Source organism: Onychostoma macrolepis, chromosome 02 (assembly GCF_012432095.1).
Source record: "Onychostoma macrolepis isolate SWU-2019 chromosome 02, ASM1243209v1, whole genome shotgun sequence".
In the NCBI taxonomy this organism is placed as follows: domain Eukaryota; kingdom Metazoa; phylum Chordata; class Actinopteri; order Cypriniformes; family Cyprinidae; genus Onychostoma; species Onychostoma macrolepis.
In genome coordinates, this window is record NC_081156.1 from 34,051,328 (window position 1) to 34,077,218 (window position 25,891).

Consider the following 25,891-nt stretch of genomic DNA (forward strand, 5'->3'; position numbering starts at 1 on the left):
AGTTGACAGAGAAAGCTGATGATCAGCGTCATGGTACCAACAAAGCCGGATTGGACTGGTTTGGTTTTGTCAACTCAAAACTAATCCTGTAACCCTGAGTTTGTTCATCCACCATCATGATACAGGCCCATGGAATCTGGAAAAAAATAAATAAATAAAAATATTGAAAAAATCGCCTTTAAAGTTGTCCAAATTAAGTTCTTAGCAATGCATATTACTAATCAAAAATTAAGTTGTAATATATTTACGGAAGGAAATTTACAAAATATCTTCATGGAACATTATCTTTATTTTAATATCCTAATGATTTTTGGCATAAAAGAAAAATCGATCATTTTTTTACCTATAAAATGTATTTTTGGCTATTGCTACAAATATACCTGTGCTACTTATGACTGCTTTTGTGCTCCAGGGTCACATTTTGTTTTTATTTTGACTTTTGCAAAACCAAAGTCGGCTTATTTGGGCCAAATATTTTTCATAAAATTCATATAATATCTCAGAAGAGCTAAACCTCTATTTTTAAAATGTGCCATTAATAGAAGCTCTATAATGGTCTGTATTTTCCTGACAGCAATATATTTACAAAACAAAACAGCTCTTTTCCTGCAAAACAGCGAACGTGTGTAGACGTCATCGCGTTTGTGCGCTCTACGTCGGTTGCTCTCGCCCGTGACGTCAGCGCGCTCGAGTGGGAGTCGAGTCTTCTCCGGAATCGTTTGCTTTCATTTCTGCACGAGCCCGTCGCGCGCCGTTTCCTTCTCTTCCTTTCGAACCAAAACAAACGTCGCCCGACGTGCTTCGGTCGCTCGTTTCCCCGCACCGCTGAGGGATTATTCGGTGTTTTCTGTGAAAAGGCGGCCAGCAAAGCCAGAAAAAGATGAGTGTGGAGGCGTACGGGCCGAGCTCGCAGACGCTCACCTTCCTGGACACGGAGGAAGCGGAGCTGCTCGGGGCCGACACGCAGGGCTCCGAGTTCGAGTTCACCGACTTCACGCTGCCCAGCCAGACCCAAACTCAGGGCCAGACCCAGAGTCAACTCGACAACCAGGTATAAACACACAAAACACACAATCGAGCGTTCTGTCAGGCGGCCCTCAACGCGTTTGAGTCCAAATATGGCGAGCTAGCAAGCGTTAGCCGCGCGGTAGCGTTAGCAACGACAGCAGGCCGCCAGGAGAGAGAGAGAGAGAGAGAGAGAGAGAGAGTTGTCAGAGGGACTTTTGTGAACTACAATAGTGTACAAATACAAATTTAATTTGCTAAGAAATTAAACTACATATAATAGCTTTTACGTTGCTATCGATGGTGAAATACTTTACCTCAAATTGCTTGTTTTGGTTGGTTAGCTGCAGATCTCAGGTGTATTTGCGTACTTTCAGAGGGACTTTTGTGAACTACGTCAGTGTTTTGTTCAATTTAATTTGCTAATAAATACACTAACTCTAATGTTATGATTTATGATGGATGTGTTACGTCAAATAGCTTGTTTTGGTTGGTTAGCTGCAGACCTCAAGTGTATTTGCTTACTTTCAGAGGGACTTTTGTGAACTACGTTAGTGTTTTAACAAATTTCATTTGCTTATAAATTAAACTACATGTAATAGCTCTTATGTTGTTTGTTTTGGTTGGTTAGCTACAGATCTCAGGTGTATTTGCTTACTTTCAGAGAGACGTTTGTGAACTACATTGGTGTTACTAATAAACTAATTTTCTTATTATATTAAACAGCATGTTATAACAGCTTATTCTCAGAGATGTGTTAGCTGCAGCTGACAAGTGTGTTTTTGTTTACTATATTGATATAATGATGTGATGCAGTGGTGTGTGAGAGATTTATTAACTATTTTGGTGTTATAATAACATGCATCTTATTTGATTTTTGACAGGTGTTATATTGTTTATTATTTAGTTAAATTGTTATGCTTGCTTTTATAGTAAGGTGTGTGTTATCTGGTTTTTGTGCATTAGCTGCAGCTTTCCAACATGTGTATCGTAAATCAGGTGTGCATTTGTACTTGATTCAACTGCGTTTCTGCTGATGTGCGTGATTTGAGGGTGAAATGTGCATTGGATCGAATCTCCTGTTTTCACGCTTGTACAATTTGAGATTTGTTTTTGTAGAAATGGTGGTGTTAAGGTGAAATGTTTTGTGTTTAGGTGAATGGGCCTGATGGCGTTCTGCCCAATGGAGAGGATGCAGTGGTGAAGACCAGCCAACTTCTGGCCGAGCTGAACTTTGAGGAGGATGAGGAAGATACTTACTACACTAAAGATTTGCCGGTGCATGCCTGCAGGTATGGTGTGAGAGAGATAAAATAATGCATGATTCTCTGAAATGCTTACCTCTGGTTGGTCACTCACAGTGTCCTTTGCGTAATGACACTGTGCTGAATAAATGTCAGTTGTCCCAGGCAACTTATTTATGTAAAAGGTGTCATGACCCCTCTGATTGTACATTATGCTTGACGTAGGTCTTTTGTATTTGAAGTAGTTCTTTATTAGCAAGATTTTAGGTTATAATTTATATGACTGTGTATTGTCATTATTTTTACTAAATTTTCCCAGTTTCAATTTTACTTTTTTTAAACATTCATAATTTGTTTGTACATACACTACCTATCAAACGTTTGAGTTGGTAAGATTTTTATTTTAAAGAAATTAACATTTTTATTCCATGAGAATGCATTAAATTGATCAAAAGTGACGGTACATACTTTTATAATGTTAAAAAGATTCTATTTCAAATATTTACATATATATTTAGATTTCAAATATTATAAATTTGAATATATGTGACCCTGGACCACAAAACCAGTCTTAAGTGTCAATTTGTCAAAAAATTGAAAATAAATAATCTTTCCATTGATGTATGGTTTGTTAGGATCTGACAATATTTGGCTGAGATACAACTATTTGAAAATCTGGAATCTGAGGGTGCAAAAAAATCTAAATATCGAGAAAATCGCCTTTAAATTTGTCCAAATGAAGTTCTTAGCAATGCATATTACTAACCAAAACTGAAGTTTTGATATATTTATGGTAAGAAATGTACAAAATGTCTTCATGGAACATGATCTTTACTTAATATCCTAATGATTTTTGGCATAAAAGAAAAATGGATCATTTTGACCCATACAATGTATTTTTGGCTATTGCTACAAATATACCCCAGCAACTTAAGACTGGTTTTGTGGTCCAGGGTCTCATATCTGATTATAATCAAATATCAAATATTTTGAACTTTCTGTTCATCAAAGATTCCTAAAAAATTATATTTCACTATATTACTGCATTTACTGTATTTAAAATGCATAAATGCATCCTTGGTTAGCAGAAAAGACGATGAAACATTAATAAATCATACTGACTCCAAATTTTGAATGATATTGTATGTAAGTATTATCATTTTGTGGGCTGGTATTTGTTTCGTATGTTTGCAGCTACTGTGGCATCCATGATCCAGCATGTGTGGTCTATTGCAACACCAGCAAGAAATGGTTCTGCAACGGCCGCGGTAACACCTCTGGCAGGTGAGTCCACCAGTCCATCAATTTGGTTAACCAAAGCATTGTTAAAACTTAAAATGATGACTTTTGTTACATTTGTTTTCTCAGTCATATTGTGAACCACTTGGTGAGGGCCAAATGTAAGGAGGTGACGCTGCATAAGGACGGGCCGCTGGGAGAGACGGTTCTGGAGTGCTATAACTGCGGCTGCCGTAATGTCTTCCTGCTCGGCTTCATCCCAGCTAAAGCAGACTCAGTTGTGGTGCTTCTGTGCAGGTGAAACATTTGCAAAGCATTTCATTCTGACTCACAAATTCAGTAATTCTGGGAAAAGTTTATTTTCATTAGGTTGACCCAAATCTGATGTCTTTTAGGCATCAGTAAATAAAGGGAGATTTAGTCATTGGTTTTAGTAATAACAAAAACATATAAATATGCTTTTCTACCAGCTAGATTTTTCTTTATTGTTTGAGTATGACACAATCTATATTTAAAAGATTGATTTAAGAGACTCTTGCATCTGTGATGGTACATGCTTACTGAAAATGTGAAATGGGAAAGTCCCATGTATTTTCATTTTTACACAATGAAACTGGGTGTGTAAGAAACCAGGTCTGTACTTTATGTACCTCGTGTTCTAGCATAATTGCTTTTAATGTGTTTATGATTGCATATTTATAGATAAATGCTGTAAATGTTTCATGTAATTTTTATAAATATATAAAAAAATATATAAAATATTAATTAAAATATATAAAATATTCTTATTTCATTGTAATAAATAGTTTGTAATAATAAATGCATAAATTAAATCAATGCATACAAACATTATTTTTTTTCCCCCCAGGAGTTTACCTCTCATGTTGACTGAATGAATTTTATTTTATATTTAATTCGAGCAGTCATAGGTGTACAAACATATACCATATTTCAATTTACATGTAGTACTCAATGCAATCATAAAGTATCTTTTACAATATGAACACAAGAACAATTGTTTTTTTTTCTTTTACAAAAAAGGTAAACAAAAATGTATACAGATAAATATAGATATATAATAATTGTAATAATATAATAATAATCATAATTATCAATATCATAAAATATATATATATTTAAAAATATATATCTTAATATTTTGTTTTAAATGTTTAGTATAAATTTAATCGCACCACTTGAAGCTGTGGAAGCTGTGGAACCACAACAATCAATTTTTTTTAATCTGGTGCTGGTTTTATCAGAAGCTGTCAACCATTGCTTATCAAGCAAGTGTGCACTGCCTCCGTCTCATGGGTTTGTGTTTGTTTGTGTGTTTAGGCAGCCGTGTGCCAGTCAGAGCAGTCTGAAGGACATTAATTGGGACAGCTCTCAGTGGCAGCCCCTCATTCAGGACCGCTGCTTCCTGTCCTGGCTGGTGAAGATCCCGTCTGAGCAGGAGCAGCTGAGGGCCCGTCAGATCACAGCACAGCAGATCAATAAACTCGAGGAGCTCTGGAAGGTACTCTGATTTACTGCTTTCTTATGAATACGAACCCAGTTTTGAGCATCCTATTGTAGTATGACTGTACATTCTGTCATGTTTGCAGGAAAACCCGACAGCGACCCTGGAAGATTTGGAGAAACCTGGAGTGGATGAGGAACCTCAGCACGTTCTGCTGCGATACGAAGATGCATATCAGTACCAGAACATCTTTGGGCCGCTGGTCAAACTAGAGGCTGACTATGACAAGAAACTTAAAGAGTCCCAAGTATGAAAACCTTTCTGCTCTTCAGTTATTCCTGTGGTTAAACTAGTGAAAAATGATGCAATGGTACTGAGATGATGATGGTTGCGTTAGTAATTATTATTATTTTTTGGTTACCTTTCTGCTTGAACTATGGAGTGCAATAGGGGCCGTTCGCTTTTTCAAAAGTGAAAGAACTTTTCCCATTCATTTTCTTCATAGGTAAAAAAAAAAAATCAATAAATAGTTCAGCCATGAACCAGACCAGCCAGCTCTGAAATAAATCTCAGCATTACAACATTTAATTCAAACCAACTAAAATCAAATGCATCTGGCGTGTAACGTCTGTTATGAGGATATTGAGGATAATCCACAATAGTACTGCAATATAAAACTATCACCAAGTATAAGATATGATGTATTGGAGGCTTATTACAAACTATTCAAGTACTTACTAAGGTATAAATAGTTTAAGATTGTATGGAAACTGATTCAAGTATTCGCAGTGAGTAGTCACTGTTAGACTATGGTAACAGCCATGAGTGTGATTGGAGGATTTTTGTTAAGGATTATGGGTAGTGTTGTACTTCACCAGGAATTTGTCATTCAAATATGATTTCATAAAAATGAAGCTAAAATCACACTGAATTATAGCTAGTACAGAATGGATGGGATTTTAATTTCTGAACACGACTGTTGCACATTTCTGCAAGCAAAAAGTGATTTTTCATTTTAAAATTCTAAATTCTGATTCTAAAAGACTGCCAAAATTCTGGTGCAATTAATTTATCATATTGTGATTGCAATTTGAACTGTGATATCATTTTCCTATGAGATAACATTTAATATCTATGCATCTAAAAGTATATTTATAAATTATATTGTGATTTCCTGTTTTATTTCAATTAATTGTTCAGCCCCATTTATTTATTTAAATTTTAAATTCTATTTAATTAATCTAGTTAGATGTGTTTTTGATTGATCTTTCCTTGTACATGAGTTTCTTTTCTCTTGTTTATAATTGCAAAGTCCAAATACAAAATCAGATTTAATGTGTCAGACATTTGATATTTATTCTGCTTGCTTGTGTCGTGTCTTTTTACTTCAGACTCAAGACAATATAACAGTGAGGTGGGATTTGGGACTGAATAAAAAGCGGATAGCTTATTTCACTCTGCCCAAGACGGATTCAGGTGGTAATATTTACTTTCAACATCTTCTGTGTCTACCAGTGGTTCATATCCATCCCATCCCTAACACCGTGTCCCATGCATCCCTCATCGATGTGTGCACGGACCTGAGTGTGCGCGCGCGCGTGTGTGTGCATGTGTGTTTGTGGTGCTGTACTTTGTATGTGATGGATATATAGCTCTATTATTGTTATTAGAGCAGAAATCTGCAAAATGTCTATCTGAAAGTGTTTTCTCTGTGTGGGTGATGTTTATCAGACATGCGACTGATGCAGGGAGACGAGATCTGTCTGCGGTATAAGGGAGACTTGGCTCCACTGTGGAAAGGGATCGGACACGTCATCAAAGTCCCGGACAGTATCCTTTCAGCAAAAATCAAAGTTGCTGTTGTCACACAATGACAGCTATTATTTTGTCTTGATAATGTGCTTAGGCATGCATTGCTTATCCTTGGGATTAATGACTTGACAAGCAACCACCCAGAACACCCTAGCAACTGCATAGCAACATAATTGCAACCTCTGCAGAGCAAAACTCAGACAACACACTTGCATCGTGACCATGAGTTTTGTAGGCACTCTTTATATCAGCAGAAAGTCAGTAGCGCGTTCTTACTGTGCTGTTTTGATGTACGAGTATGTAAGTGTCTTATATATTATACGATTGATTCCTTAACCGAGATCCTCTCAGATTATGGAGATGAAATCGCCATCGAGCTGCGCAGCAGTGCTGGTGCACCTGTGGAGGTGCCGCATAACTTCCAGGTGGACTTTGTCTGGAAGTCGACATCTTTTGACCGGTTAGTCCTATCACTAATTACACTTTCACTAGTCCGTTAAACTATATAGTCCATTAAATTATTTATATATATATATATATATATGTTATATAAAATTGTGATTATATTAAATTATAAACAGTTTTTAGTAATTTTAGAGGTTTAGTTATTTTTGTGCATCAAGTTCTAAATAAAAATGATATTTACTTAGAATGATGTAATATATTTTATTTTGTATCTTTTTCACTTTCATTTACTTGCCATCATGTTAATCCAAACTTGAATTACTTTTTTTGTTTACTGAATAAAATCATGAAGAATATTCTTGCTTTATCCATGGAGTCATCCATCTTGGTGTCATGAGATACTTTTTGTTTTTATTGATATTTCTAATTTATAAAAATTTTATTATTTTTGTGTTTTTGTCTTTTTTTCGTGGTTTTTTATGTGGTTTTTATTCATTTGAATAAAATAAATTTAAATATCACCTTTGTGTTGCAATTATAATTTTCAGATGAACTATTACGTGAAATAGTCTAATAATCTCTGAACCTGGTGGACACAAAGTTCAACTTTTTCTTTGCCTAATGTAGCATGCAGAGCGCTCTGAAGACGTTTGCCGTGGACGAGACCTCTGTGTCCGGCTACATCTATCACAAGCTGCTGGGTCACGAGGTGGAGGACGTTATCATCAAATGCCAGCTTCCCAAACGCTTCACTGCGCAGGGCCTGCCAGACCTCAACCACTCTCAGGTACAGGGCTGTCTAAAGCCCCCTTCCTCTGATTCAGCCCTTCCTCTTCAGGTTTCTGAGACTCAAGGTGTTTTGGAACGATGTAGGTTTATGCTGTGAAGACGGTGCTGCAGCGACCCCTCAGTCTGATCCAGGGGCCTCCAGGAACCGGCAAGACTGTCACCTCTGCCACCATTGTCTACCATCTGGCCAGACAGGGCAATGGGTGAGACATGTTCCCTTATGACAGTGTTAGATTCCTCACTGACTTTCCAGTGCATTTTACAATTTCCACATGAAATAAAGTTAGTTCATTTATTTACTAGGCTACTATATTGAAGATTTCATATCATATATCATTTTAAAATTTCTGTAATATTAGGATCCTATGATTTCCACAGTGTGAATCGCATAATCCAGTCATAAACGTGGAATTAACAGTATAACACAGAATATCATGGAATTTGGCAAATTTTAGAGCTGTACACTTAATCAACTTTTGATATTGACTAGTGTCTGTGAATATTACATCAGAAAAAGACTACTATTTAAATATGCAGTGATGTTTGTGGTAAAAATTAGGTTGAAAAAATTGACATTAATATTACCTGTATTAATACATTTTTTTTTTTAAGGATTATCACAGTTTTTGTTGCATGCTTTAATTTAAACCATAAACCTCCTAGTGCTGTTGTGCAGCACTTTGCTTGCTAAATGTTAATTTGATTGAATAAGATTAATTAAATTAATGTTTTATGCTTTTGTTTGAGTATCAGTGGTTTTGATGATAAGTCTGAGTTAAATCATAAATAAAAACAAAGACACATTTTTTTCTATTGAACAAATTGTTTTTGTTAAATAAACAGAATTTGAGGAACATGTATTTTTTAACTAATTTCGTAAGGCCATAAAAATTACATTTTTATTGAAAATTGAATAAATTGCTGTTAAATTATACATGTTATGATTTCAATAGATACACATGCTTTTTGATTTGTAAAATTGAATTTTACCATTAAAACGGATCCAAAATTTACATTTTACAAAAAAAAAAAAAAAAAATGATATAGGAAAAAACTGAATCTAGGAAGATGTAAAGAGAAAAATTAATTTGGGAGAAATATGGCCCTATAATATCAATTGAGTTTTTGCTTTGTGTCTATTTCATGGTTTAGTCCGGTGCTGGTTTGTGCTCCGAGTAACATCGCCGTGGACCAGCTAACAGAGAAGATCCATCAGACGGGGCTGAAGGTGGTTCGTTTGTGTGCTAAGAGTCGTGAGGCCATCGATTCACCTGTGTCTTTCCTGGCTCTGCACAATCAGATCCGCAACATGGACAGGTGCAGACATTTCTGTTCTTAATGCTCACTGTTTGTGTTATGAATGGTGTGCTGAGGTTGGCTTCCCTTTTATTGTCACTCAGGTTGGGAATTTTTTTTAACCTAAATCCAGCAATAACTATTTCATTTCGAATGCTTGGCAGCATGGCCGAGATCTTATGAGGACTGATTTGTGTCTGTCTTTTTTACAGCATGCCAGAGTTGCAAAAACTGCAGCAGCTGAAGGACGAAACTGGCGAGCTGTCGTCTTCTGACGAGAAACGTTACCGAGCTCTCAAACGAACCGCTGAGAGAGAGCTGCTCATGGTACTTGTCTGACTTCACTTTAAAACACTGATTGACACCAAATACTGGAATTACACAGCAATGTCAAGCTTTTCTAGTGCATTCTCAGTGAGTTTATTTATATAAACGCTGCAGGCGGTGGCGCACAATAATGCTTAAGCCGTTTTCTTTGGCAAAGGAAATGGGGCATGTTTTTGTGTGGTGCGTTTTTCCCCTGCAATTAGCACGCGCACACAATGTTCTATGAAAAAAGCTGAATTTTTTCTTTGTACAAATGATCCATCAGCCCACCCGTGACATAGGCCTGTAAACATCCTCTCTGTTTCTCAGAATGCAGATGTGATCTGCTGCACATGTGTGGGTGCGGGTGACCCTCGCCTGGCTAAGATGCAGTTCCGCTCCATCCTCATCGATGAGAGCACACAGGCCACGGAGCCCGAGTGCATGGTGCCAGTGGTGCTCGGGGCCAAACAGGTATGTGACGGGCAAATTTTCACAATGTGTATGTTAGCAGACAGACTTTACATAATCCAAATATACTGTATTTTCTGGAAAACAGGTCACTTGAATACATGTCACACTGGGTCAAAATTGCATTGAGGAAAAGAAAAGTTGAATTTGTGTATAAGTCGTATTTTATTTATACATTCAGAAATAATGTAAACTACTGAAAATAAAACGTGTATTAGTTCCACTCACTCCACAAAAAATTATTATATATTATTATTATTATTAGGGCTGTCAGTTTAACGCGTTAACTTAATTAGTTATGAAAAAAATAACGCTATTAAAATATTTTAATGCAGTTAACGTACTAGCCCCGTCTCAAGACCTGTACATCATCTTACATATCATACAGTTTACTGTTGGCAAATGTGATGTAGGGCAACAACTCCATAAATGCAGTTATGCCCTAAAATTCAAGATATTGGGGCAAAAATGCTCCTGAGTTTCTGTCTCAAATTTATATCACATAAGCGATATCACACGAGCAGCGAGAGCAATATGACACGAATGCTGTTTTTGTTCTGAATATAAGAGTTCAAATATTGACAATTTAAAAGACTAATAATAATGACAAAAACAAACAACAAAATTACTAAAACTTTAACCACAATTAAAATGAAGAAAAAAAAACTAATTCAGAATATTAATAAAAACTATAATATCTCTATGAATAACATTTGTTTTTAATTGTATGCAAAACAAGAATGAAAAATAAGTATAAATATTCATTATAAAAAACATTTACTATAAACACCAAGCCTAAAGGAATTACCAGCTTATAGGAAATGTATATGAATAAACTTGATATTCATTACTTTCCTAACAAACCACATTAAAGGAAGTGATTATAGAGATTAAAAGTGAACAAAAGTAGGAACGTGTAAATTTTCTGTTTAGTAACTGTACTGTCGCTTCTGTTTGACAGCTGATTCTAGTGGGTGACCACTGTCAGCTGGGTCCAGTGGTCATGTGCAAGAAGGCGGCTAAAGCAGGTCTGTCTCAGTCTCTGTTTGAGAGGCTGGTTGTCTTGGGCATCAGACCCATCCGTCTGCAGGTGCAGTACCGCATGCACCCGGCCCTCAGCGCGTTCCCGTCAAACATCTTCTACGAGGGCTCTCTGCAGAACGGGGTCACTGCCGGTATGTCATCTCAAGTTTTGTTTTTTGTTTTTTTTTTGCATATAGTTCCATGTAGTTGATATTGCATTACGTTCATATAGATAGTTTTATTTAGCTACATAGAGACAAAATTTGTGTGTAGCCACATGATGTTCATGATGATGTTCTGTTGTTCTCCAGCCGATCGCATCAAGAAAGGCTTTGACTTCCAGTGGCCTCAGCCCGATAAGCCCATGTTTTTCTATGTAACTCAGGGCCAGGAGGAGATTGCAAGCTCTGGCACCTCCTATCTCAACAGGTACATTTGAACATCATATCCCACTCTCCACACAAATATCTGTACACGGAATGCTTTCTCAAAACAGCAAGACTAAATCTGATTGGTTGGCTTCATACTGTTTCTGGGAGACTGGGCCAGAGTAGTGAAAAAAAACTGTGTATATATATCAATGGTTATATAGGATTTTAAATTTATGCTTCTATACATCACATAAAATGACCTTTTACCACCAAAATGGAGTTTTTTCATTCCTAAAAAGTAGTTTTCAACCACAGTAAAGAACACCATCACGTTACAGTAATCCTGCCTGAAATCAGTCGGTCGGTCAGTTGGCCTCTTCTTGTATAAGCGAATTTATGCCATAAGTCAAAAATCTGGTAATATGAGACTACTGGAATAACAGAAACCTTTGAAAGTTCATAAACTTATTCATAAATACTCCTTACCAGTATTAGTTGAAGCTCATTCAAAGGGCCGGTCTGATAAAATCTCTCTGTGTTCAGGACTGAGGCTGCTAATGTGGAGAAGATCACCACCCGTCTGCTGAAGGCAGGAGCCAAACCCGACCAGATCGGCATCATTACACCATACGAGGGCCAGCGCTCTTACCTGGTGCAGTACATGCAGTTCAGCGGCTCACTGCACACCAAGCTATACCAGGTACAGAGTCCAAACAACACCTGCAAACATCCCTGCAGACTGATTTCCGCCGTTCTGTTGCAGAAGTGTACTCTAGACACTCACTGTGGCAATTTAGGGTGTCAAGATTAGCTCTGGAAGTTTTTAATGGCTGTTTGACATCCAGTATCACACAGCAGCATGTCAGTGACGTGTTGATGCCTCTGTGTGTCTACAGGAGGTGGAGATCGCCAGCGTGGATGCGTTCCAGGGCAGAGAGAAGGACTTCATCATCCTGTCTTGTGTCAGAGCTAACGAGCACCAGGGCATCGGCTTCCTGAACGACCCGCGACGTCTCAATGTGGCGCTAACCAGAGCCAGGTAACAATAGCAGACTTAGAGTAAGGTGCAGTGATTTATTACACCATTTAATTTAAGAAAAACTATGGACAGATACACACAAAACCTCAAAGGTCTTCACTTTCAACCCACCAAAATAAAAGTTTGGTTTTATTTGAAGAAATTACATTTCTTATGTTTTGTTATGACATTGTTTTGTAGAGTATATGTGCTGCTTTAAGTAGTAATAAAGTATAATGTTTTTCGTTAAAAAGTATTTATTAGAAATCACAAATTTTCATTCATATTTTAATTTAAACGGTAAACCTTTTATTGTGCAGCACTTTGTTTGTCAACAAATAAAAGGACATTTTAATTTGATTTAAATTTTTTAAAAATTATTAAATAACACAAAAAATAACCTGATTTACAGTATGTTTTCCTTCAAGTAAAATGTGTGAATAAATAACAAATGTAGGTGGATAGCTCTAGTCATGTGCTCAAATGTGTGCGTATGTGTGCAGATATGGCGTGATCATTGTGGGCAATCCTAAGGCTCTGTCCAAGCAGCCTCTGTGGAACCACCTGCTCAACTACTACAAGGAGCAGAAGGTTCTGGTGGAAGGACCACTGAACAACCTGAGAGAGAGCCTCATGCAGTTCAGCAAACCTCGCAAGCTGGTCAACACCATCAACCCTGTGAGTAACACCCACACACACACAAATACACAAATCAGGGTTACTTCTGGCTCAGAAATAGTCTTTTCGTGCATGCAAAGCAGGTTAATTACAATTGCATTTATTACAATATGCATTATTAGTGCTTGTATGCATCTGTAACATTACATTTACCATCAAGGTAACAAAGACATTTCAAATAAGGAAAAAAAAACACATACAAGTCACAAAATACTTCTGCTAATAGTGGAAATGTGTGTTTCAGGGAGCCCGCTTCATGAGCACCGCCATGTATGACGCGAGAGAGGCCATGATTCCTGGATCTGTGTATGATCGCAGCAGCACCGGTGAGAAAGCAATCACATACCACTTCTCACTCAATCTCAATACAATGCAGTTGCAGTGAATTAGTTCTAATTTAGTTTCTTATTTACAAATAAAATTCTTATTTGGTATTTTTCTTGTTGATCAACAACTAATTTAAACAAACTAATTTAGTTGGTTAGTTTAAGCATCAACCAAAAGATTCCAGTGTTATTCTGTTAACATAAAAGAAACCACAGTCAACCAAGTCACTTGAAATAAAAAAGTAATTGAAATAAAATATGAAAAACTTAAACTTATTTTAAACTTAATATTTAAAACTAAATAAACTAAAACTAATAAAACTAAAAACGAGAAAACAAAAAATACTAAAACTAAAATTAAAGTAAAAACCAAAAATATAATATAAAAAAATTATATAAAAAATATAATTAAAACAATTAATATAGTTATTTTATATAAAAATTTATGTAAATATAAAAAATAAAAATATGAACAAAAATTATAATAGTATATCAATTATAATAAAATAACACTGTTTTTTAATGATGAACCTGCCTTTTGCAATGCTTATTTGTGGAAAAATATATAATTGTAATTTGTCACTGCTTGTCTTGCCTTTACAGGGCGTCCATCTAATATGTACTTCCAGACCCATGACCAGGTCGGCATGATCGGGACTGGGCCGAACCCGATGGGCTCCATGAACATCCCCATCCCATTCAATCTGGTCATGCCGCCCATGCCTCCGCCTGGGTACCTGGGCCAGGTGAACGGGCCTGCTGCTGGTGAGCGAAAAATCCAGAACACTAAACTACTGCTTTTTGAACAAGAAATCTTGACTAGCATTACTTTTTGTTGCAGCACTTTGTATTGCCTCTTTAATGATATTAGCTATTTTTAAAGAGATATAGAAAGAAGCTATGGATGGAGTGACAAGAGGTGAAGCAGAACTGAATCAGGAATACAATATTAATCGGTTCTCTGTCTGTTTACAGGTCGTGGTGCTCCTAAAGGTAAGACCGGGGCTCGTGGAGGTCGTCAGAGGAACCGTGGCACTGGTAATCACGGCAGCGGGCAAGCCAACATGCCGAACAGCCAGGCCAGTCAGGACCTGGTGTCCCAGCCCTTCTCTCAGGGTCCACTGACCCAGGGCTACATCACCATGAGCCAGCCGTCACAGATGAGCCAGCCTGGACTGTCCCAGCCTGAGCTCTCACAGGTACACATGCTCACATTTGTGTGGGATGTTCACATTTTTATATGAGATATAAGCCTCTTGAGGCTGTTAAAGTGACCTTGTTTAGTTAATTCTGTAGTTTTACATCTTGGTTTTGTCTTTTGTATGAAACAGGACAGCTACCTGGGTGATGAGTTCAAATCCCAGATGGACGTGGCGCTTTCCCAGGATTCCACCTACCAGGGCGAACGGGCATATCAACACGGAGTGACTGGACTCTCACAGTACTAGAGTGTAAGACGACACACACACATATCTTTGAAGACCACACACACTATTGAGTCAGATATGCATTTTTAAAGAAATTTATACTTTTATTCTGTAATGGTGCATTAAACTGATCAAAAGTGACAGTAAAGACAATGTTACAAAAGATTTCTATTTCAAATGCTGTTCTTTTGAACTTTCTATTTATTAAAGAATCCTGAAAAATAAAATGCATCACAGTTTCTACAAAAATATGAAGCAGCACAACTGTTTTCAACATTGTTAATTATCAGAAATATTTCTTGAGCAGCAAATCAGCATATTAGAATGATTTCTGAAGGATCATGTGACACTGAAGACTGGAGTAATGATGCTGAAAATACAGCTTTGATCACAGAAATAAATTACATTTTAAGATGTATTGACATAGAAAAGTTATTTTAAATTGTAAAAATATTTCACAATATTGCTGTTTTTACTGTATTTGTGGTCAAATAAATGTAGGCCTGGTGAGCTTAAGAGACTTCTTTCAAAAACATTTTTAAAAAATCTTACCGATGCCAAACTTTTTTTTAACAGCACTGTACATTAATTTACTCATCTGGTTGGTGTAATTGTTGCCTATATAGCCTAGACACCCAAAATGTCTTTTTGAGTTTCATCTGTGCTCTTTCTTTCTGTCTTTTTCTTTTTTCTTTTTTTTTTTCTTTTTTTTGGTATGCACACGCAATAAATCACTAAAACTTAAGCTAATAAATAAAAATGAATAAATACTATGTAGACATTTGTTTTTTTATTAAATAATGAAAATAAACAAATTAAATGAATAATAAATCAAAACTAATAAAAATGGAAGAAAAACAACAAAATTTCTATAACTTAAACTAAAATTAAATTGAAAACACAAAATAATCCATCTTTTCCATGGAGCCCATTTTGAAGACACAAAGCTATTTTAGGGGCAGTCGCAGGGTATTTTGCGGGTTCACGTCTCATGTCCGGCAGGGATTGTAGGTGGGGGTAGTGAATATGACGCTCTCTTCCACCCTCAATGCCACGACTGAGGTGAGCAAGGCACCGAACCCCCAACTGCTTCCCGGGCGCCGCAGCAATATGTGTGTGTTCACTACTGTGTGTGTGCACTTAGATGGGTTAAATGCAGAGCACAAATTTCGAGTATGGGTCACACGTCACTTCACTCACTCACTATTTTTGCTCATTTTAAAATTAGTACCTAATTATGTTTACTGTAACATCATGTGTTTTTAATTCCGTTCCATTTTGCTCTTTGGCCTAGCTATTTATGAATGGAAAACAACTCATGTGTGTAAGTTCCCACATTGCTAACACCGTCTGTTTTCTCTGTCTGTGTCCGCAGGTTGTTGGAACAGGAGCTAGGCCTGTGCTGAGCTTAGTTCATCAGCATTTTAAATATGGGTAAATATAAAAAAAGAACAAACATGGATGCCCGTTTACCACTGTTACAACTGAAGCACCATGGTGTGAGAGCAACAGGAGAGAATCAAACCAATCACAGGAGGGAGTAAAGCTGGACAGGACGAAAGAGAACGTGTGAGTGGCGGACTACATCCACCATTCGTTGAGGACGGGGAGGAGAGGGGAGACGCAGTGTTAGGAGGAGACCAAACACGAGATCTTCGATCTGCAACTCCGCAACGTGGAGGAGGCTCCTGGAGCGCAGGGGCCCTTCCCGGCCTCCTCTCTCTCTCGCCTGGCTGCCGACGTCAGCCTCAGGCCTTGCCCTGCCAACAGAGACGGAGCCAAGATGAAGTTCTCTTAAAACTACCTGCAAAAACCACGCTTGCTCTGTCGTCTCCACGAGCTGAGAGAGGGGGTGACGTATTTAAAGTAATTATAAACGCTTTTCAAGCAGCTGATTTTCGGGAAAGTAGAGTTCCCCTCAAAGTTGACATCTGACATTCAGGTTCTACCACCGCACATCTTTGAGAGAACGGACGCCTGCGGCAAGAGTTGTGGCGTTTTGTTTCGGAGCGCCTCTTGTCTCCAACCCGAGGTGCTAGGACACTCTGAAGGACGATTCAACTTTGAGGAACGTTTTCCGCCTGAAGTCCGGGAGGGTAGAGGTGCCGCGTCAAACGGAGGGCCCGTCACATCTCGTCCGCTCTCCGCTAGGTGATTTGGGGTAGAAATGGCTTTGGGATGTTTCTTTTTCCTTTTAAGTGTTCTGTCCCTTGCCGAGGGACCGACGGATCTATCCTTTCTTATTTTCCTCTTTGTTTTAAAATGGTTTTTGTTCAACTAGAATAAAAGCAGTGAAGTAGAACCGCTCGATTTAGCTTGCTTGATTTAGATGTGGCTTCAAAATCGATCCAAACCACCGGGATCTGTGGGTCAGGAGCGTCAAAACCAGGTGAAACTCGTTCATCTGGGTCTGTTCGATTTGATGTGTCAATCAAAGCAAACTCCTCCCACTGTCCAATCAGGGGATACGCGATCATCTGAATCTGAGACAAATGTCAATCACAGTAAACCCCTCCCACTGCTATTCTGTCCAATCAGGTGAAACTTGCTCATCTGAAGCTGTTCGATTTGATATGAGACAAATGTGTCAATCAGAGTAAACCCCTCCCACTGCTATTCTGTCCAATCAGGACACAGTCATATTATCGGTGTGCCCGAATCGCTTTAGTTGCGCCACAGAGAAAGCGGAAGGAGATCGCCGCATCTATGCGAAGCACAGACAGGTGAGATTCTCGCTGTTTTTGTGTCTGACCGTAAGAGGCTCGTCTTGCGCTGTTATGATGATGATGTCAGTGAGAGCGGGCGGTTTCACGCCGCCGACAGGTGTGTGTGTGTGTGTGTTTGTGTGTTACCAGAATGCCCTCCTTCATTATTATTTGTTGTGATAGATCGTAGTTTTACCCCCCCCCCCATACTAGTTGCTTTCCCCCCCTCTTCTTAGTAGCTCAGTTTTATTTGTACGCAATCTGACATGAAGTTCTCGTAACCTCTCTCAGTGTGGAAATTGCTCGAATTAATTTGGTTTCGATGGACCCATTCAGAGTTTTACGGCAGCTTTTAACATCTGTTCCGACCGATGCCAGTCGCCTCAACTTTGTACTTTTACGTTGGAGTGTTTATACCTTGCTGTTACTCCATACTCGCAGCCCTTTTGACTGTTTAATATTATCCACCACTCGCATTTTATAGCATCGAGCACAGATTCGTTTTAAGTTCACATCCTTCGCTTTCTCTTTTTTTCCTTTACCCACAAGACAATCATGATTCATTCATAACCGAGGTCGCAGAAATGTTGACGCGACTTTTTCATGTTAACCTCTCGTTTTAGAATTAACTCGTTCTCTGAAATTCCTGAATACAGTTTAGTTTTCACATTTCATACTTCAACTGTAAATATCAGTGCTCAGATTTGATATGACGTCAGCCAAACTGTTGCCAATGACAATGAGATACTAACATCCACAACAAGGCCAAGGTGATCCACAGCGATGCATTCTGGTTTTTATCGAGTACAAAGAGGTTCTGCTACGAAAATTGCATCAAATTTGACTGAAATGTACAATACATTTGTATGCTTTAACTTGCAATGAAGAGGAACATTGGAAAAACATCAGGATATGAAGTATAATTCAGGATTTCGTTTTGTGGAAAAAGTTTTCACCCCCACAATATGTACTTCTTGTAACGTTATGAATAAATGTTGCTTTCTTTCACCCAATGCAGTTCTCAGTTCTTCATCGTCGCGTTTGATCTCTAATGTAACTTAAATATTGAATTTTTGTTTTTGTTTACACATTTTTGGGTTTGTAAATGGAAGCTTGTTTCCGCCACAGAATAAAAAATAGTTATTATTGAAATTTGCAATTCTGAGTTTTGTCCGAATTGCAAGAAAAAAAATTTGCAATTTAAAAAAAACATCAAAACTCTCTTCTTGCCCTTCCGAGTTTGCATTGTGTTGACTTTTTTTCCCTCTGAATTCTGAGTTTATGTCTTGCAATTTTTTTTTTCTGCCACGGAATGAAAAATAAAAATAGTAATTGTAGCTTTTATCTTGCGATTCAGACTTTTTTTTTTTTCTTTTCTTTTTTCTCAGAATTGCAAGAAAAAGTGATGACATCATAATGGCAAATTCACTGATCTGTATAAAGATGAATGTAGATGAGTGAGCAAGATAAAAACTTGGATAAGGTTTGTGCAAGAAGTTGCTTTATTTGTCCCTAAACTTTTGAAAAAGTCTCAAAAAGGGTGGGGAAGTAGCTAAACTACAAAATTGCTAAATTGGCAGCACTGTGTGTACTAGCCTCAATAAAGAAGGAATGTTAAATCCTATAATTACAGTAAGAACTGTAACAATTTGTATTAATTGCAGAAACACCCTGCTGCAATGTCATCCTCTTTAGTGAAAGAGCAGGTCTGATGTGGCGTTTTCATCAGTCGCACAAAATCTAGTGTGCTGTATGTTCAGTTAGCTTTTTTCTTAGTTCACACAAGGTCAGACTTAATTATTGCACTTTCAAAATGAATTTGACTTCACTGACATGCTCTTAATCCATGTTACTTGCTGTTACACTTAATGAAAGATAAAATATATATTTCAGATGTAAGCATGTGTATGATGACTGTCCGTTCACTGCAAATAACCTTAATCAAGGATGGGTTTTTTTCTGAAAATGCTTTTTCTATTATCATAACACCATAGACTAAAAAAAAAATTTATCTGTTTAAATTAATTTAACAGTTTGTGTGTGTGTGTGTGTGTGTGTATATATGTGTATATATATATATATATATATATATATATATATGTACAGTCATGGACAAAAATATCGGCACCCTTGGTAAATATGATCAAAGACGGCTGTGAAAATTAATCTGCATGGTTAATCTTTTGATCTTTTATTAAAAAAATTCACAAAAATCTAACATTCATTGGATGATAAGAATTTAAAATGGGGGGAAATATCATTATGAAATAAATGTTTTTCTCAAATACACGTTGGACATAATTATTGGCACCCCTAGAAATTCTTATGAGTAAAATATCACTGAATTATATTCCCATTCATATTCACAATTTTGAGCACTCCAGGGTGATTATGAGCATGAAATTATCCAGCCATGGCTTCCTGTTTCACAGAAATATAAATAGGAGGGAAAACAAAGCCCAGATTCCCTTAATCATCCATCACAATGAGAAAAATCACATAACGTCCCCTTTAACTCCTGATGGCAGACCCCAGACAGTAGAACACATTTTTTATTCATTTTTTTTTTTAAAACCTGTAATATTGCTAACTTTTTAGTTAGGTAATTTGAATATACATATATATTCAATATATATATTATTCATTTGCCTCAAAGTTGTTAATATTTTTGCACATTTTTATATAAACTGAGAACACTGTAAGTAAAATTTAGTTTAAAGAACATCTGCTTTTTTTTTTTTTTTCATTTTTACTTATAGAGATAATTCACTGAAAATTGGCCATGCTAAGTTAAAGATTTCCGCCAAGATTTCACCTGGCAGAAAATCAAATAGGCCTACTATTAAAATGAATGTTATGATTCCCACTATGACCATTAGATGGCAGCAGAGGATCATTTATTGTCTCATTTGCCATTTCCACTCTTTAATATAGTTCTTTTCACATGTTTTGCTAATGGATTTATATTTAGACACAAAATCACAATTATAGCATTTAAAAATCTCCTTTTTGTCAAAATTCAGCATTGTTTTGTATTGAAGTATGAAGTAGCAAGAGTTTTCAACTCATCAGATCTACTTGAATCACACAGATGGCCTATTTTGAATTCAAAACGGCAATTTTCAGTGAAAGGTGGCTAGTTTGTTTACAATCTTAGTTTCTCTCAAATGTAAATCAAATGCACATTCACAAACATGAGGGGTTTTTGGGGGGTTTTTTTTCTAGCAATAGAGATACTCAGAAATGAACTGATATTTGCCCTCTTCGGCAGAGGCCAGGATGTTTTCACAGGGAACCAGTCTGTGGTGGCACAGAAATCTTCATTATTTCAATATAGAAATGTAGCCTATTTAACTATACTGGACTGTTTCAGTGCCTAAAACACAACTGAAAACAATTAAATTGTACATAATTGTAATTGATAATTTGTGAAGTTGTGAATTAGATCAGGTTATTGAGTGAATATGACCATTTTTGTATTTTAACAAAAGGGCTCACTCACTCTATGAACTCTGGACAAAAAACAAAACAAAAAAAACAGTCAATGTTTAACACTATTAGTTGTCAAAATGAATTCATTGCAACAGTTTTGTCAAACCTAAATCGAGCTCTGTACAAAGGAAAATAAAAAAAATTCTCTTTTGAATCCCCATCTGCAATAATGTGAAAAAGGGCAGAAGTCAACAGCACATAAATGACAGAATGTAAAATGAGTTATTTTATGCATTTAGATATCGTTTCATTTTCGTACTGTACAAAGTAAAGAAAAATTAGCATATATTTTCTAGTACAACTGCACTGTGCTCACATTTAGCCTACTTGTGCATTAAATTACATTTATGTTTCTATTAATTTGTTATCATGTTAAATACAAATACAGTCATATTAGAAACATTAGGCTGCTTTTGGACTTATACGCTGGAGTTGGTTCACTTTCCGGCAATGAAACTAAGTAAATAAATAATTAAATAAAATAGCACGATAATATCGTGTATCGGCGATCTCACAGGCTGACGATAGGATGATATGAAAATTGAGCATATCGCCCAACACTAGTCTATGTCATCCTAATGCACGGTGAGGAGGAGAGTTTGAGCGGCTAAAGACTCTCCAAGGACCACAGCTGGAGAACTGCAGAAAATAGTTGAGTCTCGGGGTCAGAAAACCTTAAAAAATTAGCATATTCAGTTATCAGACACGACTGGAACTTCAAATGGGACTGGCTTCTATGGTCAGATGAAACTAAAACATCAGCTTTTTAGCAGCAAACACTCAAGATGGGTTTGGTGAACACAGGGATAAAAAGTACCCCATGTGTACAATGAAATATACTGCTGTATTTTTGATGTTGTGGGCCTATATTTCTGCTGGAGGTCCTGGACATCTTGTTTAGACACATGGCATCATGGATTCTATCAAATACCAACAGATAAAAAATCAATAAGTGACTGACTCTGTTAGAAATCTTATAATGGGCCATGTTTGGATCTTCCAACCGTACAATAATCCAAACACAAACCTCAAAAACAACACAACAATGCGTCACTGAGCACAAAACCAAGCTTCTGCTGGCCATTCCAGTCCTCTGACCTGAACCCTGTAGAACATGAGTGAACTGAAGAGAAGAAGCACCAGCATGGAGCTGTGAATCTAAAGGGTCTGGAGTGATTCTGGATGAAGGAATGGTCTCTGATCTCTTGTCAGGTGTCTCTAACCTCATCAGGCATTATAGGAGAACATTTAGAGCTGTTAAACTGGCAAATGGAGGTTTCAAAAAGTATTGAATAAAAGGGTGCCGTTAATTGTGGCCAATTGGAGAAAAACATTTATTTCATAATGATATTTCCCCCCATTTTAAATTCTTATTATCCAATGAAAGGTTAGATTTTTGTGAATTTAAAAAAATAATAAAAGATCAAAAGGATTAACAATGCAGATTAATTTTCACAGCCTTCTTTGATCATATTTACCAAGGGTGCCGATATTTTTGGCCATGACTGTATATGTATGTATGCATAATTTAAAAATGTAGAATCCAGAATGTTAAAGTCATGAAAAAGTTAATTGGCCATTGTTGGAAAGAAAAAAAATTGTATGTGTTTCTAACAATGGTCTCATTTTTTAATCTACATTTACAAACAATGGCGACATATCTTTCAACACATGTGACTAAATTAACCCATAAGAACCGAACCCACAGTGACGCGGGTGTCACAAACACTTGACTATCTGGAAAGGTCTTTTTAAAGCATTATCCCTCACTTTCAACTCAGGAAGTCCCTAAGTGACATATAATGAACACCCAGGTTCAGTCATGTGACAATGTGTGCATTTTTGTTGCCATGGCAAGATTTCCAAAAAGGTGTCCTGTCTGGTTAGCACATGTTGCACACGTGTGTCAGTAATTTTTAAAACGCTTGTTTTTGTTACTAAAGGTATGTTTCAACCCATGCAACAATGGTAAAAATGGTAATGAGCTGCTCATTTAATTTAGCTGATTCAATTATTTTAGTGTTATTTATATTCTGCTGCTCATTTCAAAGCATATTTTAACAAATCTACACGCATGTTTAACATGTTGACCTCCAGTGTGAGGTAGTTATTTATTTTTATTCAGTTTGCACATTTTCAAATTGTGAAAAAAAAAAAATCTAAAAATTAATTTCTGGTTAAACCATATACCTGAAAAGGTAGAATTTTGATATGTTGTAAGATTTAATGGTCACAGTTATGTGGTTTTGAAATATGTTGTGGTAAAGCAAATAAAATGCAAAAACTGTATTACTTCTGGAAAATGTTTTATGTTTTATCTTCTATCTTCCCAGAAAAGTAATCATTTTGATATATGTTGTGGAAAAGCAAAAAACCCTGTTATTTAGCACAAAAAAATAAAAATAAAATGCTAACATTTTTTTTTTTTTTCAATTGAGGAATAAACGCCCAGTGTAACATATATGTTACATGAAAAATGTATCATTAAACGCCCAATGTGTCATATGTGTAACATTACAGATCCTTCACAAGGAGGGGTTGTATTTTAAAAACAACTGCAGAAACATGTTATAAGTGGTCCATTTGGTCTGTTTTATATGCCCCATAATTTTCCTATGAGGAGAAATTGGTCCGGGTTCTTTTAATATCGAAATCACAATATGTCCAAAAAGCATGGTAACGCCATTGTTTTACTGCATTTTGTAAGTGAGGAAGGTTTGTGGTGTCTCATTAGGGTTACATCAGCACAAATGTCTGTATGATGAACGGATCTTCTCTCTAATCACTAGAGGGCGAGAGGCACGAGAGGCGCCGCAATGATGCTGCAGCTCCGCTTCTGTCCGCTGCACGGCGCGCGCGAGTCTCTTCAAAACCCCGCCAGCGGCAACGCTCGCGCACAGAGCGGCGGGACATCAAAGCCAAATTGGTTACAAAGTAACAGTCGCGGCACGTCATCAAAGTCGTTGCGGGAAGCATTAGAACGCGGAGCGTGACAGCCGGCGGGGTTTCCCGCGAGTCCGCGTTCTTACTGAACTACAGCGAAGACAAACGCTGGGAAAAGAGGAACTGACCCGGTCATCACGTTCAGTTTCTGCGGCTGCTGCTGTTGCATTCGCGGGCTGCATGCACATACATGCCATGCTCACTGTATAGAAAGACTCCAGACGCGGATTACCGATCCCACAGATCCCACAGATCCTACAGGCTGTAAACAGTTGCTCCAGAACAGGAACAAGAGTTTGACATCCTGTGTGTTTACAACGACATGGGGTAAGAGTCTCTGCTCTGTCGTAGTCTCATTCATAGGAACTTAAAGAGACTTTAACTGAGCGAAACTGAAGCCAGAAGAACTTATCAGAGCACTTAAAAAGAGTCAGTTACTGCAGGTATGCTACATTAAAGTCTTTAGATGTTATTAGACTATCTGAAAACTGTTTGCATGCTTCGAAGCGAATATTTATTTATTTAGGACAGTCCTACGTGAGTAAACTGTGGAGATAGTCATTGTGTATTTGACACGGTATGATATGCTGTAATGCATGTAAGCAACATTCTTTAATGTAATTGCATACAAATTAGTATTATACATGCAGGTTTTTCCAACTCGTTTTAAAAGTGACCTGCAAGAAAGCTAAAAGGTGATTGAACTGCATGGTGACCAGAAGCACACTTTGCATTTTAACTTGCATTTAACATTTAGATCAAGTTCGTGGACATGTTTGTCAACTGCTACATTTATTTGTGTTTCTTAATTATTTTTATTTAACAATAAAGAAATGCATAAATATATTTTAAGAAATAAAAATAATAAATATTTGTATTTAATTATTATTTGCATGATATATATTTAGTTATAGATATTTAGCTTTTGCTTAATGAGATTATTTCATTATCAAAAAGACCACAGCCACAACCTTGACCTAAATATGCCATTAATTTTCTCAATATTTTCAATGCATGTTTAAACTGTATCAGTTCGGGTGGATGATTTTTTCTTTCTCTCATTTCTAATGGCAGAAAAAGACCCTCATCTGTCCAGTAAGAATGTATCCGTTGCACAGAGAGAGGTAAGTCATGATTTATTGTCTTTATCAGATCCTGAGACCCACGACTGAGGTGGATTTTTTTTTTTTTTTTATAAATAAACCGATATTTGGGCCACATCTGATTAATTGAGCCATTTTTAATACGATCGCTAACAACAATCTTAAAGAATCTCCTGGCAGCCCTTATTTGTATTTAATAATTTTAATTAATACATTTATTAAATTAATAATTTAATAAATCATCTTAATTTTTATAGTGCATTATATAATACAGATCGTTGCAAAGCAGCAGAGAGAAATGCACTTATAAAAATCACTTTGTAAAATGGACAAAGCACCTGATGACCCATTTATCCTGCTTTTAGTGGGACACATTATTCAGGAATTATGACTTTATAGATGAAGGCAGTATTTTTTTTCTTGTACTGTATTAATCCCTTGCAGAAATGACACTCAACATGAAAAAAGGTTGTGGGATATTGTTTATGAAACAGCCAGCATTGTGTTTTTTTTAGTTGCCATGACGACTGTACAATGTTCTGCGGTGTCTCAAGTGTCCATCTCAGTGTGCTGGATGCTTTATGGATGATCATAAAGCTGTTTTGACCTTCAGGAGGCCTGTAACGGGTTAAATCAGAAGTGTAGTGATGGTGCAGTTAATTAGTTCAGCAGCTGTAAGGTGTGATGTTGTCGGGTCAGAACAAGCCTGGCCTAATTTCTACATTCTAACTAGATTGTCCTTCAAACGATTCCTCTTTGTTTTAAAGGAATAGTTC

At 36.9% G+C, this 25,891-nt stretch overlaps 2 protein-coding genes across 3 annotated transcripts in view; both read left to right on the forward strand.

Annotated features, from left to right (window-relative positions):
- Positions 1-683: 683 nt before the first annotated feature.
- upf1 (UPF1 RNA helicase and ATPase) lies at positions 684-18,585 on the forward strand. The gene is made up of 24 exons (XM_058751180.1): positions 684-1,051; positions 2,161-2,297; positions 3,444-3,533; positions 3,618-3,785; positions 4,827-5,007; positions 5,096-5,257; positions 6,342-6,429; positions 6,682-6,780; positions 7,114-7,222; positions 7,795-7,954; positions 8,041-8,159; positions 9,109-9,273; positions 9,465-9,579; positions 9,889-10,032; positions 10,991-11,204; positions 11,364-11,481; positions 11,967-12,123; positions 12,320-12,462; positions 12,945-13,119; positions 13,364-13,445; positions 14,049-14,210; positions 14,421-14,644; positions 14,777-14,896; positions 16,248-18,585. Exons 1-23 carry the CDS (start codon positions 881-883, stop codon positions 14,891-14,893), a joined length of 3,300 nt encoding a protein of 1,099 aa, XP_058607163.1. The 5' UTR covers positions 684-880; the 3' UTR covers positions 14,894-14,896; positions 16,248-18,585.
- A 3,952-nt stretch (positions 18,586-22,537) lies between these two features.
- The window catches only part of LOC131531805 (homer protein homolog 3), a 43,881-nt gene continuing 40,527 nt past the window's right edge, over positions 22,538-25,891 (forward strand). Inside the window, exons 1-2 of one of the 2 annotated variants that reach the window (XM_058762874.1) lie at positions 22,538-24,455; positions 25,087-25,136. In XM_058762874.1, the coding sequence (XP_058618857.1) occupies positions 25,114-25,136 (23 nt within the window). In that variant the 5' untranslated portion in view covers positions 22,538-24,455; positions 25,087-25,113. The remainder of the gene's footprint in view (positions 24,456-25,086; positions 25,137-25,891) is intronic. The other variant, XM_058762864.1, reaches the window with a different exon arrangement.

Excerpts from the sequence above, each read along its gene's own strand:
- upf1 (XM_058751180.1), top strand. The coding sequence starts at position 881 with ATGAGTGTGGAGGCGTACGGGCCGAGCTCGCAGACGCTCACCTTCCTG. Across the intron at positions 11,482-11,966 it reads GGCACCTCCTATCTCAACAG|GACTGAGGCTGCTAATGTGG; the intron begins GTACATTTGAAC and ends CTCTGTGTTCAG. Across the intron at positions 12,463-12,944 it reads GTGGCGCTAACCAGAGCCAG|ATATGGCGTGATCATTGTGG; the intron begins GTAACAATAGCA and ends GTATGTGTGCAG.